Source organism: Pollicipes pollicipes, unplaced genomic scaffold (genome assembly GCF_011947565.3).
Source record: "Pollicipes pollicipes isolate AB1234 unplaced genomic scaffold, Ppol_2.1 Scaffold_6138;HRSCAF=7277_pilon_pilon_pilon, whole genome shotgun sequence".
In the NCBI taxonomy this organism is placed as follows: domain Eukaryota; kingdom Metazoa; phylum Arthropoda; class Thecostraca; order Pollicipedomorpha; family Pollicipedidae; genus Pollicipes; species Pollicipes pollicipes.
The window spans coordinates 29,584,471-29,598,119 of NW_023596818.1; the positions used below are offsets into that span (position 1 = coordinate 29,584,471).

General features: G+C 54.4%; 1 protein-coding gene across 6 annotated transcripts in view; it reads left to right on the forward strand.

Moving 5' to 3' along the window:
- The window catches only part of Ae2 (anion exchange protein Ae2), a 169,847-nt gene that overhangs the window by 117,997 nt on the left and 38,201 nt on the right, over positions 1–13,649 (forward strand). For 3 of the 6 annotated variants that reach the window (XM_037229239.1, XM_037229238.1, XM_037229240.1), the window contains exon 1: positions 5,949–6,261. The exons of the other annotated variants lie outside the window; for them this stretch is intronic. In XM_037229239.1, the coding sequence (XP_037085134.1) occupies positions 5,968–6,261 (294 nt within the window). In that variant the 5' untranslated portion in view covers positions 5,949–5,967. Of the gene's footprint in view, positions 1–5,948; positions 6,262–13,649 lie in introns of those variants that run through there. 6 annotated transcript variants of the gene reach the window in all.

Here is a 13,649-nt window from a genome sequence, read left to right on the forward strand (position 1 = left end):
CACGCGGGCTATGTATGTACACAACAAGCACCACATGGCACGCGGGCTATGTATGTACACAACAAGCACCACATGGCACGCGGGCTATGTATGTACACAACAAGCAGCCTGGGTTTTGCCAACGCTGGTGATTTTCGCATCAACATCGTCGCGTGAGCTGCGCTGAATCCTCACGTGGATGTCTGCGCAGTTAAGTCCGCACCAATCTTCGGGGAGCACGCGATTCCGCTGTTCATAATCGTAAAGTGATGGCAAAGACCGATGACTCATCAGAAAAGACATGAACGGGAAGAATATGGCATACAGCGGAGGCTGCGGGACGTCTGCACTGCGCTCTGCAGCCGGCGTGCCGGCCATACGGTACCTGATGGCGTAAGGGCTTAGATGGGATGTCGATGACTACATGGCTTTAAGGCGTGTCGATTGCGCCATGGGCATGGTCTTCGCGCGCTACTTGCTTTTCTGGCTTCACAGGAGAGAGCGTCGTGGCCAGCGGGAACAGCATCAAATTTTGTGATTATGGATACTTCAAGCAGCCGACGATTAACGATACCAACGCACATTTTTTAACCCTGATTGGCTGTTTTTCATTTTGTCGTGTCTTTCTTTAATCTTTTGTAGTTACAGTCACTTCAAGCAGTGACGATTAACAACACCAACGCACATTTTTGGACCCTGATTGGCTGTGTTTTTCGCTTCTATCAGTCAGCATTGTAATCGTTCCTCCACGCAAATTCGCGCATGGCTAGAATGAGCACTGTGGTACTATTCAAGCCTATGCTTAAATATGAGTCCAGATTTGACTTAAGCGTACAGTGTGACCCCACGTCGTCCGATCCGACGGTCGGATGTGACCCCAGCTCGTTCGATGCAGCGTCCGGTCTGCGCGAGAACACAGCGCCGCACCACCGTCGCTGAGAGTCGCTGGCCGCGGCTGTGCGCGCCGGCGCGGGAGCGCAGCGTTCGTGGCGCAGGGCGACGAGGGCCCAGCGTCAGGGTGCCGGCAGCTGCGCGGATGGGACCGCCTCCGCCCCATCTGATCAGGACGCCCTCTGCCGGGGGAGCAGTCCGAGTGCAGGGATCGCGATGCCGCGTTCCGGGAGGTGGGCTGTACTGCCCTCTAGGGAAAGCTTGGTTCGATGCACGGCCGCCACGCGGCGCTACCGATGGTGGTCGACGGACGGTGGTGCCCAGTGTCGGGCCCCACAGGCTTCAGCAAGCCATCAGCGCGACGCCTGAGCCTCTATAGCCGCCTGTGTCTGTCTCTGGCACCGATATGGGTACATTGCCTGATTTAAGCGCTGCGTGCTGCGCTTTCTAGCGTGTTGCAAGATGGTTTTTGCTTTGCCTGCTGACATATCCCATGCCATTAAAATAATCCTTAGAATCATGAAGCATTCATGCGTGTGTTGCCATCAGTTTATGCTGGTAATTCTTTGGATTTGTTGGGAGATCCGTCCAATGAAACACCAAGCCCTCTAGCCACAAATTGCGATTATCATGGTTTCAGCACTCTTCGAAGCATGCTAACATTCATCATCACATGCACCAATTTCATGTTGAGCGCTACACTTGAGGTCAACTCTTAGCGAGTGCGTAAGTGAATTTTTCGCATGCATGTTGCTTTCCAAGCTTCAAATTGGACATTTTGTGCTTTCCATGGTCACTGCGTACCGTCAAACAGCCGCTGCGCAGGCGCGGGTGTTGGCCATGAGGGCGCTGCAGGCGATATGCAAGCTGTGATTGGCCCATCGCTTAGTAGATGGCAGCTCTGTCGGCTGCGAAAGGATGACGTCACCTAAAGCTTGCCATGTCCAGACCAGCGGCTGACCAGTTCTGATAGTCTGTTGTGCTCCTCTCGTCTGCGCCCGTGCGATTACTATCAGACGCTCTTAGGCGGCATTAAAGCGTGCTGGGAAGTAGTTGCCAGGGTTGTCTGGCGCCCGGGGCATGACGGAGCGCTGTCGGCAGCCTGGGCATGCCAGTGATTGGCAACCACCGATGCCAGGAGCTCAATACGACTTGACGTAATGACTGCGGATGCGAAGATCAAGTGGCCATTGTGACTGCCTCATGTAATGCCGCTGTGAGCTCAAGGTCTCGGTGAAAATACCACATTGGGCATTAAGGTTTCGTTCTGGTGGTAGCCATCCATCGCGTTTTCCGACGTTAATTGGAGCAAATTTACATATAGAAATATTGCATATAACCATACGATTGATGAGATATGTCTTGTAGATAGGACGAACAGACGCTCTGTTATGGCTCCTGCTCGGCTCCTGCATTTGTGATTTCTGCCGGCTCCGTCACCGGCTTTAATGCCTTCGAAGATCTCAATCATTGACACACCTCACTCTAGCAAATCAAATACACTTCTGCGCATCGCTCAACCTCACAATTAAAATGGATGGCCGTTCATGGTCTCCATTTATCAGTTGGCTTGCTTGGCCACCGGCTAGTATCGATCTGAATAAGATGGAATACCAGCCAGGAGGACTCGTCTTCTAGGTCTAACAATCCTCGCTCCGAGTTGACAGATGTTGTGGCATCTTCAAAATCATCTCGTCACCGGTTATAACAATATACAGATGATCATCTCGTCACCGGCCATAACAATATACAGACGATCATCTCGTCACCGGTATAACAATATACAGATGATCATCTCGTCACCGGCATAACAGTATACAGATGATCATCTCGTCACCGGCATAACAATATACAGATGATCATCTCGTCACCGGCATGACAATATACAGATGATCATCTCGTCACCGGCATGACAATATACAGATGATCATCTCGTCACTGGCATAACAGTATACAGATGATCATCTCGTCACCGGCATAACAATATACAGATGATCATCTCGTCACCGGCATAGCAATATACAGATGATCATCTCGTCACCGGCATAACAGTATACAGATGCTAGCGTCAAAGCCGCACGACGACGTTTTTCATATCAATGACGTCACTCCAAACCAGACGCAACACGATCGTCTCGGGCTTCAAATGAGCCGAGTTGAGATCGATCACGGCCAGCGCCGCTCCCAAGGGCCGCTCCGAACACGGGCTTGTCAGCCGTCCGGTGGTGCAGCAGGCCCTGGTGCGGCCTCAGGTCTCTCCTGGGGGTGTCAGCTGATACCGGTGCCGACCGCCACGCGGGTATTATCCGTCTTATTGTGATGTTGAGTGCTGTGCATACGCTTCCAATGATGCCACAGATAATGGTGTGTCAATGATTGAGACTTTACTTATCTGCACGACGTATTCTATATATTTGGTGAGCTAGGTGCACATCAACGACATGCTACTTGTCTCACACCTGACCGTTGCCTATGTGTTCTTTATTGGTTTGGTTATATGTCTTCTCAACTTTCACTGCATTTTCAACGGAATGAAATAAAAAGAGGATTTCAGGAAGCCTTCGTTCCCGTCTATGACCCTGCGATGGTTCAACAGGGACATTGACACACCGTGACACGCTATTATCGTTTTTGCACCATCATTAGTGCCACAGATCAAGGTATCATATGATGATGATGTTAATGATGATGGGTCCTGCTCTGCACCCGAGATCCGCCCCCGGGGGATCTCGGGGATTGTATTATATCCGCCCCTGGGGGATTGTATTATATCGTTTTGGTCGAGCGAAGCCCCCTCCCCCTCCATTAACCCGATGTCTCCACAATGTCAGACGATGCGGCTCGATGCGCGATGATGCAATGTAAATATGTGAATTTATGGGACTTTGCTCCTGATTTGCTGACCGTTGGTGGATTAAGCAGCGGATGAACCCACAGCCTGAGCCGGGCGACCATCCCGCCTGGGAGCAGCAAACAGCTGGAAGGATGAAAGGTGGCCATGCAATGCCATACCACACTTCCCGTGATATTACAATAACTCCCGTCACTCAGAACTGAGCAGGCCGCAATAGCGGCCAGCGGTGCACGGGAGGTGAACTCGAGTGTCCGTAGTGGAAATAGCTCGGGCTCACTGCAGCAATAATGCGGAATTATTGCACGGGTTTCCTCGAAGCGTATTGGATAACGGTCCAAATGTTTCGTGACTATCCGCGCATGATCGAATCATCACTCCCTTTACTGGCATCGTGAGTGTTGAAGACGGCCGTCCTAACTCTGAGGGTATGAATGCTGCTGTGTGCTGATAATGTACTGTTTTTTCTCTACCATGACAATGAATAGCAAAGCGTGATACCAATATGCATATGAAGGACAAAACAATGCAAATGACACGAACATGTTGCATATTAGTTGAAATAAATCCAGTAGTATAGCTTATGCCTGGCTTTCGCACCAGGCCACGTGTGAATGTCAATGATAAGATTAATAGAAAACAAATCAAATTTTTCGTAAAATTCGAAACCTTAGTGACCGAGACCTGGTGACAAAAATGGAGAGCGCGTGGGTGTTCGGGTCGTTTGTCATCTACCCAGCCCCCAAAATAAATTAACATCGCTCCCACACGCGTGCTTCTCACGGTACGCTAGTTAGATAAGAGGATATCAGAAGCTAGCTTTGTTCCGTTTAAGGATTTGACAAGTAGATATGTGCTACATGTATCACTACGCTTTGCAGGACCACATTGTGGCAGGGACTGGGTGCGATCTGCGCAGCTGATCAACGGAGCGGAACGGGACGTATTTATTATCCCTGTTGTTGAGAACATCAGGGCTGCATTCGTTGTTCCGAACAATTGACAAAAACGTGCCATCTGCTCACGTGCTTTTGCCGCCAGGTCAAATGCACTAAATCCAAACAGCTCAGTTCAGATGGAGTGAGGCAAACAGGTTATCGCTGATACAAAGCGCGCGTCGTGACATCCCGCACTTGACTTGATATGATTCCTGATGGCTTCTCGATAAAGCTGAGATACCACAAGATGTGCCTTATCAGTGTCAGCCGCCAGGCCGCTCTGTAAGCCGGCGACATTTGTTAAACAGATGTCCTCGCTCGCCCGAGCGGTCTTGCTTGTGCGGCTTCTGAACCGAGGCTGGGTCGTCCATAAGGTGCCGCTTGACATAGGGGCCCTGAGATCGATGGCGACTTACGAGCAGTCGGTGTTGACCACGTCGTCAATTTAACTAGCTTCAGGAGGATGTGGACGACGCCCGAGGTTTCCGTCCGTTGTCGTACATCCGGGCCGCCTCCGTTGGGCACTGCAGTCCGTTCCAGCCGCTGCGACACCGTCAGATGACCTCGGAAGAGGCGCTCACGGGTAGCGTGTCCTCTACTCCGTCCACCCGCTACCCATCGGGCCGTGCCCATACCCACGCACCAAACATCGCTGTCCATCTGACGCTCCGCTATCCACCCGTTTTCATTTTTCCAGCACTTTAGTCCTAGTCATTGAATAGGTTCAGGAGAGCTTACATCCAAATTTACTACTTTGCGTTGTAGTGTGGGTTAATGTGGATGAAGCTGATTATGAAACAACAGTGACATTGCGGGGTACTTATCCAAGTACCATCTACCCGATATTAAATAAGCGTCCTGCACACAACCATGCCCACACCCGCACTATTCTCCAAATCTGGACCTAACCCCACGGGTTACCCGCTCAATGTGTAAGCCCATAGGTTTACCCGGCCTGTTAAGTCCTGTGTGCGGTGTCCCCACACCGCGCCCCACCCTGCCGGACCCTCGCCTCGTGCGGTCGGCCGCCGCCGCTGCACGCGCCGCGGCGGCGGACGTGGGCTATCGGTGCGGTCCATGAGCCACCTCCGGCAGCCGGCCGAACAGCGGCAATGGTGCTCGCCGGACTGGCGGGCACCACGTGACCGCTCGGCGCGCCCGGGCCGCCGTGAGCCCGGCGCGCGCCGCTCGTGACCGCCAGCGGCCGGCGCACGTGAGCTGAGCGGCTTGCTAGCGGCACCGTGAGCCTGCAGCCGCCAGTCGCGCCGCCGCGCCCCGCCGCCCCGCCAGCCGGCCCGCGCTCCCGTCATGGCGTCCCGCAGGCAACACGCTCGCCGCGGCTCGGCGCCCGAGGAGACTTACCTGACGCGCTTCAACCGCGCAGCGCGCGCGCGCCGCCTCGAGGCGGTCATCCCAGAGCACGAGGGGGAGAGTCTGCTGGGCCCGTCGCTGTCGCGGCCGGTCGGCATCCTGACCCGGGTCGGGTCAGGCCCAAGCCTGGCGTCGACGCCGACCCCGACCCTGTCGCTGGCCCCCGACCCGACCCCGGCCCCGGTTCCCGAACAGCCCCCGCGGCAGCGTACGACGCGCTCCAACTCGCAGGTGAGTGCTCTGGTGGCGCTGGACCTGACTGGACCGGATCTGACACCAGACTGACGTGGGTGGACGAAGTGCGGGCCGATCCTGGGCGATCCCGAACCTCGCGCGTTTTTCGAGTGCTCATCCTTTCACTGGCCGACCTTTGTATATCCCGGAGATCTCGCCGTGCAGGCACATTACAGCCAGGTGGTGTGTCCATCCACGTAAAATGTAAGGCAAAACACACGTTGGACTGCCTCGTGTCTCTCAGCGTGTCTGAGACGCCCAAACAAAACACTCGAGCCTATCGGCTGCAAGGAGTGTATCTTGAGATGGGTGCATGCCCATTGGCCCACAGCAGGTCAGAGACCAATCAGGGGTGGGGGTGGGGAGGGGTGGGGATGGAGGTGGGGTGGGGGTCAACCACGGAAGTCACACCCGCAAGTCGGGAAAACCCGGACTTGACTCGGTGCGGTCGTCGGCCGGTCGACTCCAGAAGCCCCCAGAGTCGGCCTCAGACTGAGCCGTGAGGAGCTCTGAGCGTGGAGCTCTCACCCCACGGCTGAGCTCATTTGCCCCCGGGGCTAGTCGACCCCCGCCGCGGCCGCCGGCCGCGCCGGATCCCCCGGGACTGCAGACAAATGTCTGCGGCGCCGACCATCATTTCCGCCCCGCTGCTCGGCCGTCGCCGAGAAGCCGTCAGAGGCGCCTTCAGCGGCGGCCGCAACGGCGTCGGCGGTATGTAGTCAGAGGCGTCGTCAGCAGAGAACCTACCAACGTTGCCGATCCAAAGGCGAAATAACTAATCTTCGACAACGACCGGACCAAAGTCATCACCATTTAGCGGCAGCGTTAGACCGACGCCAAGCGTACTGCATCAGTCGGTAACTGACTGAGTCTGTCGGTCTTTATTTTACATGATGGACAATTTGTGTGTCATGATATGCAGCTCTTGAACCTCCATGAAATGCGTTGGCAATTCACAAACTGGCAAGCTTTCGCGTTTTATCGGTTCGGATTACATTTGTTTTCCAACTGCAAAAGTTTCGCAGAGCTGCTTTGGATATCTTGAGTGGGTCGAACCATCGGAGATTATCTCTAAACTATCCTGAAAATAGCTATCGGAAAGCTGCAGGTTGCTGGTTTCATTTCAAAATAATTCACAATCTATGCCAGGGCGTGGGCAGACGGTTTAAAGATGCACTGCCAATCGATTAGATACACAAAGCGTCCCCAGATTCAATCAGTTGGCTGTCAGCCAGTTTGGACGCTGAGTCACGCGTAGCTCACATGAAGCCCAAGTTAGTTTCCAGCTCCGTCTATTAGTTCTGATTGGTGCGATTGTGCAGGGCCCCGCCTAAATCACGCTCATCGTTCGCGTCAAACAAGCGTCCGTGTAGCAGCCGGACCCGCACCGGACCCGTCTCGCACGGGGCCGGGCTCCTCTGCGTTAGTATAGCAGCCGGACCCCCCCAGCCTCTGGTCTCGCACGGGGTCGGGCTCCTCTGCTTCAGTATAGCAGCCGGATCCTCCAACCTCTGATCTCGCACGGGGCCGGGCTTCTCTGCGGGGAGAGCAGCCGGACCCTCCAGCCTCCGGCATCGTACGGGGCCGGGCTCCTCTGCGGGGAGAGCAGGGGGCCACATTGCAGACACTTGTCTGTATAGGCGTGATTTTCCTGTTGCAAGTTGCAAGTTGAACAATCTAAAAAATCCTAGTTGATGAACATAGGCTCTGTAAAATTTCTAACTTGCCAAAAAGTTAAAACGCACTGGTAAATAACGGGTCCTGGTGCAGCGGCCTGGCGCCTCAGCGGCACGAGACCGATTAGTCCAGACGAAGGAAAAAACGGACAATCATATTGGCAAATGTATGCGTCGATGTGTAAACCTGGTCACGCCTCTTGCGCCTAAACTATGGGTCGCCCATTTGGAGGGCTTTGAAAGAATGCATGTCGAATTTTGGCACCAAGAGCAGATCGAGGCGAGAAGCGTCGTCAGTGGAGCTTTACGACGCACTCAGCTGCTGAGGCTGTCTGGCGTCACCTGCCTCTCACCCTGGTAGAAGGGGTGGGGAGTCCGCAGGGAGTCAAACCATCTGCCTCTGGACTCTCCCTGACCGCTACAATGTCAACTGCGCGCGGCATGCGAATGCACTGTCCGTAAGTCGTCAAGCAATAAGCAATCTCAGCGCTGTCCGGCGTCCGAGAAAAGCAGTGATATATCCGGCGTCCAAGATCCGATAAGTGATTAGCGCGTCAGCACCAGCCGGGAAGCGGGCAATATGAGCTTTTTCGTAGCCGGCCCGGAATGCAGCAAGCTGCGGTCTAAACTGAAGAGAATGGGGACGTAACAGCTGCATCGGTAGTGAAATTCTGGGCCGATCAAAAGGTTTTCGAGAAAACGGTCGTGTCTGGACAGGATACGCACCGATGGGCTGGGCGCGGGCTGAGCGTGGTATGTAATGGCACGTGGCTTCGGCTCACATACAGGACAGTTTTCGTACCAGTTACCGGCCAAACGAGACACATATCTGGCTTTGAGTGAAAACTGCAGGAAGGTGGGGTGCTCCCTTGCATTTTCGTTTCCTCTGCCTAACGACAACTCACGCGCCCAGTGTCCTGCTCGTACCCGCTGCCACCCCGCCCGGCCCACGCCACAAAAGCCATGGTATTACCTTCAGCGGGCTTTGACACGGACATCGCGGCGAGCGACCTCGTAAAAGTGTACGCTGGGAGGTGCAGGCAAGGGCTTGCACGATTCTGCATTGCTAATTTGCAAAACGAAATATGCATTGCACGTTCAAAATTTGCATCTGCAATGCTAATTCGCGGGCGGGAGGGAGATGTATTGCTGACAATGTCTGACAGACAATGTCTGGTCGTGTCGCTGTAACCTTCCTTGAGGGACTTTGGCCGGTCACACCCTCAGTGCTGCGCCGCTTCACTGTTTGGTGACACGTGCTAATGAAGCCAAACGCCTGCGAAAATTTTGTGGCTGATATGAAAGTATATGGATTGTCTGACTTCTTGCGTGCGTGTGCGTCCCTGTGCAGGGGCGTTCCTGTACGTGTGCGTTCCTCTGGGTTTGCGTTCCTGTGCGGGGCGTTCCTGTGCAGGCGCGTTCCTGTGCGGGGCCGCTCCTGTCTGGGGGCGTTCCTGTGCGGAGGCGTTCCTGTGCGGGGACGCTCCTATGCGGGGGCGTTCCTGAGCGGGGGCGCTCCTGTGCGGAGGGCCTCCGTGCGGGCTTGCGCGTCAACTGCCCAAAACTCAAGCTGTGACCATTCCGTGGATTGTCTGTAGTCAAGTGCGCAAGGCAGGTTCGTAAGCTTCCATGTTTCCCACTCAACATTTTGAGCAGCATTTGTGATATCCCAAGCAAGGGAAGTGTTACCTTTCTAGGCTTAAAAAAACCATGTGCAATAAATGCGTTTGGGTAGTCATCGCCATTTGGCATACTTGCCGCTGGAAAAAGCTCGCGGTACCAGCAACGTAAGCTCATTTAATAGCACTGTATTGGAGTCATAAAACGATAGGTCAATGCCATGAGCAGCAGCAACTCACTTTAAGTATGGCATCACATCCTTGTGGAGCCGCCCAGTATTTCAGCCATAAAACGATAGACCAATGCTATAAGCAGCAATATCTTACTTCAAGCATACCTCCACCATCTTTATGTCAGCGAGTGACCAAAACAGCTGCTTGAAAAGCTTTAACCAATTCACTGCAGCTCGTCGCGGCCCGGCTTTGCCGCTGCGGCAAAACTGGGTTTATCCCGTGAGCCGAAGCCGCGTGCCATCGCGTCCCCCGCTTAGTCCTTGTTGAGCCCACATAAGCGGCCCTTCAAAATGCCCAAAACTTAATTTGTGTTAAATGGATGTAGTGCAGTACATAGCCGAACATTGTTACATAAAGTTCGAAACGTGATGGTGGCCTTATGCTACCTAGCTTTTGTCACATTTCTTTCGCTGTTACGATCATGAGGTTACCAACGCGTGTCTGGAAGGGAGTGGCCTACATTTGAACGGGGTTTTGGACTGAAATAATCCTCTTGGAGATCACTCGGTGCGGCTCACGGCCTTGCCCGTCTTAAGATCTGAACTCCTTTAGTTTCTGAGCTAAACGCCCGCGAAGACGTGTAGGCTTTATCAAGATCATCCAGGCATGCATGACACGATAAAAACGTCGTTCAGATCATGCCATACCATCGGCCACACGGCGTTCAAGGCCAATAAATACAAAATCGATGAGCCGCGCACATCTGGCGTTTGTGAGCCCGATTTCCAGGTACAGGGAACGTCAAATGTATCGCAACCAATGTTGTGCAGGCTGTGCGAGTTTCAATGACGAATTACGCGTTGTGCTGCATAATACAAGAGGCTGAACATCCTTACTAGTTATTACGGAAATAACTCTTGCAATCGAATAGCTTAAGAACAGCGGAACAACCGAAAATGTCAGTGCAAGTAAACACCTTAAACTCACGTATGAATACATGTGTAAGAAACCCACGGGAAGGGGCCAAAACACAAGCACGTAACAGTCTATGGTTCAGCAAACGCCTCCATCACCACCACGGCTGCATCTCGGCAGACTGAAGTGCTGCAAATGAACGCTAGGGTGGCAGTTTTGCAAGGCTTGTGTGACAGCATCTCAGCGTCATACAAACGCTCCATTACGCAATCGAACAATGACTTATCGAGGAGCGTATTTACTAAATAGAGGAATTTTGTTGTGTAGAACAGTCTCTTGCACTTAAAATTATACCAATAATTATTAGTAACCCTTGTTTACCATGGCTGATGCTTCAAAATCCTCAGAAGTGGAAAAATCTCTTTGATGTAATAAACACTCATCACAAACTGAATACAAACGTATGCTCCAGTCCTTGCTGTTTGCAATGGGGTTTGTCCTCAAGTCACTGGGGCTTGCGATAGTGTAATCTCCGAAACGATCACCTTTTCTGTAGCTACGAATGTTGCATCAGGAGCTCCACATTCGTGCATCCCATCCGCATCCATATCCTCATGCTAGCCGCCATATAAGTGGCACATATAGGCCGCCCCGTCAAAAGCTTCAGAACCTATGAGTGACGACAGTTTTCATGAGAATGGGCTGAAGCCGTGCAAAGCTGTGTGTTACAGCCGTCCGTAAAGGCTTTTGTCATAAAATACCATGCTTAATATTCTCCTAAACCGCGTACATATACCACGACGGCTGCTTGGGAAAGATGCACCCCACGATCAAAAATTCAGAATTCACTTTTGAGCTGGAGCCTCTCGGCGGCGGCACTGCTGTGTCGGGTGTGCTTGGCTTGACCTTGCACGGGTGCAAGCCGAAGGTCACGTACCCCCTGCGGCCAGGTCCCGCCTGTTGAATCGTCCACCTCCAGCCGTCACGCGCGCGTCACAAGTGGCGCTGACGCGCCGTGTTTGCTTTGCGCTGCTTTCCTCCGCTGACAGGAGGAATTTGGCAGCAGCGTGTGGCACACGGTATGACCTTACGCGACCTTGCACGTATTGATGCGGAGGAGGCCTGGGCTCAACTAGGGGCACTACGGAGGATAAGAGCACACCCTTCGTCCTTTCTCGGCAGTGCCGTTTTGTCCTCAATTTATATACGGCATCATTCTTTCCCCACACGGGTCCTCGTCAGTATTTCCACTCGTATACCTAGGTACCGTTATTTCCTTCTTCCTCCACAATGCTCTGCATCCATCCATTGCACATGCTTAGGCTCCAGTCATTCCATCATGACAACCACTCCTCTACCCTTCCACTTCGGGAAGTGCCCTACCCCCTCCCCTCCATCGAGTGCGCCCCACCTTGGCTATGGTTGGAATGTTTGCCCACGTGACCAGCGCACAGGAGCGAGGAACGCATGCGCGCGTTTTGTCACGCGCGGCTGGCCGGGGTTTACCTAACCAGCGCATCACGTGCACTCTGACGTCACATCCTGTGATGTCAGAGTGCACGTGATGACAGCAACTCAGCCCAGCCCGTCGGCGGTTTACGCCATTGACTGCGTGCCGTTTTGCGGCGCTTCAGTCAGATATCACCATGGGCGTAAGAATGGGAAGGGGGGGGGGGGCAGCTAGCCATGGTCCCCCAATTTTTGAGGATGTTTGATATTCACCCCATGGCGAAACATGAAAAGAATCGACTTCCAAATTGGCTCTGGCTCTACACTTTTCGAGACGTCCTTACACCTATGAATTTGACTATCAACGTCGTGTAAACAGCCGAACCTCATTTGCAAGTAAAGTCGCAAGTGGATATGGGCGCGGTTTCGTGTACCCCACGAACGCCCGCCCACGTGGCGCTCGTGCGAACAGCAGAGCAAGAATAGTTCTGTCCTGAGTGGCGCCGGCGCTGCCCGAAGTGGCCGCTGCCGACAGCTGAGATACGCCCACGACGCCGGCGGAGCGCCATTACTGCCGCGGGGGCACGGTAGACGGCCGCCTGTATTGTCTGCTGGCGGCCGCAGGGCAGCCGGAACTACGCCCGTGTCGGGAGACGGGTGTCTATGCACGGGTCTCGACGGCTTCGTCCGCGAGCCGAGCTGGGCAGACGGCACGGGGCTTGACCTAGCGCTTAAGCTCGCGGAGGGGGCGCTGGTGCCCCCTTCCCTTTCCGCCAGTTGCCACCGCAACCCTGCCCCCCCGCCAGGTATCGGACCTGCCTCAGGCTGTGGTCTTGGCGCGGTCCGAAGCCGTCGAGAGCGTGGGCCGTGCTTTATTGCCGCCGCGTCTGCTTGTGCATTCTACACGGCGCTCCGAGCGCGCCCGGAACGGTCATTAAAAGGCTGGTTAATGGTAACACGGACCTGCCCCTCGCTGCCCCTCCCCTGCCCCCGCCCGTGCCATGGCAACCGGGATAGCCGGATAGCAACAAGTGCCCTGCCGTGACCTCGGCGCAGCTGCCAGGAATTCGTCGACACCTGTCCCTGCCTCCGTTAAGCGCCGCAGGGCACTACCGTTCGAAGTCGCGATACGCTGGAACAGCTGTAATAAAGACCGCGTAACAAAGTTGTCGAGATCACGTTATTCGCCTCGGAACGACGGCCGAATCATGCGCATATCAAATTCAGCTGGTGTGGCGCCGTGTCAGTGATGTATTTCATTCGGCGACCCCAGCACTCGTCACCTAGCCGTCGCCGACCCGCGCGCCTTGGCCCCCGTTGAAGTCCCGCGGGACGCGGTGGGCCGCCGGCCCGCCGGGCGACAGCTGCTGGGTACGTCTCTGGGTGCAGCTGAGCTGCCGGCGGCGACGACAGGCGCTCTCTGTGTTTCTGATCTTCTTGAAGGCGTAAAAAGGAGGCCTGAGCTTACTGCCGGCGGCGTCCCGTTTAGTCATGTCCCCGACAGCAGCGGTGCGAAGTATAGACACGGAGGCGCGGGAGCGGGGCCACTGGA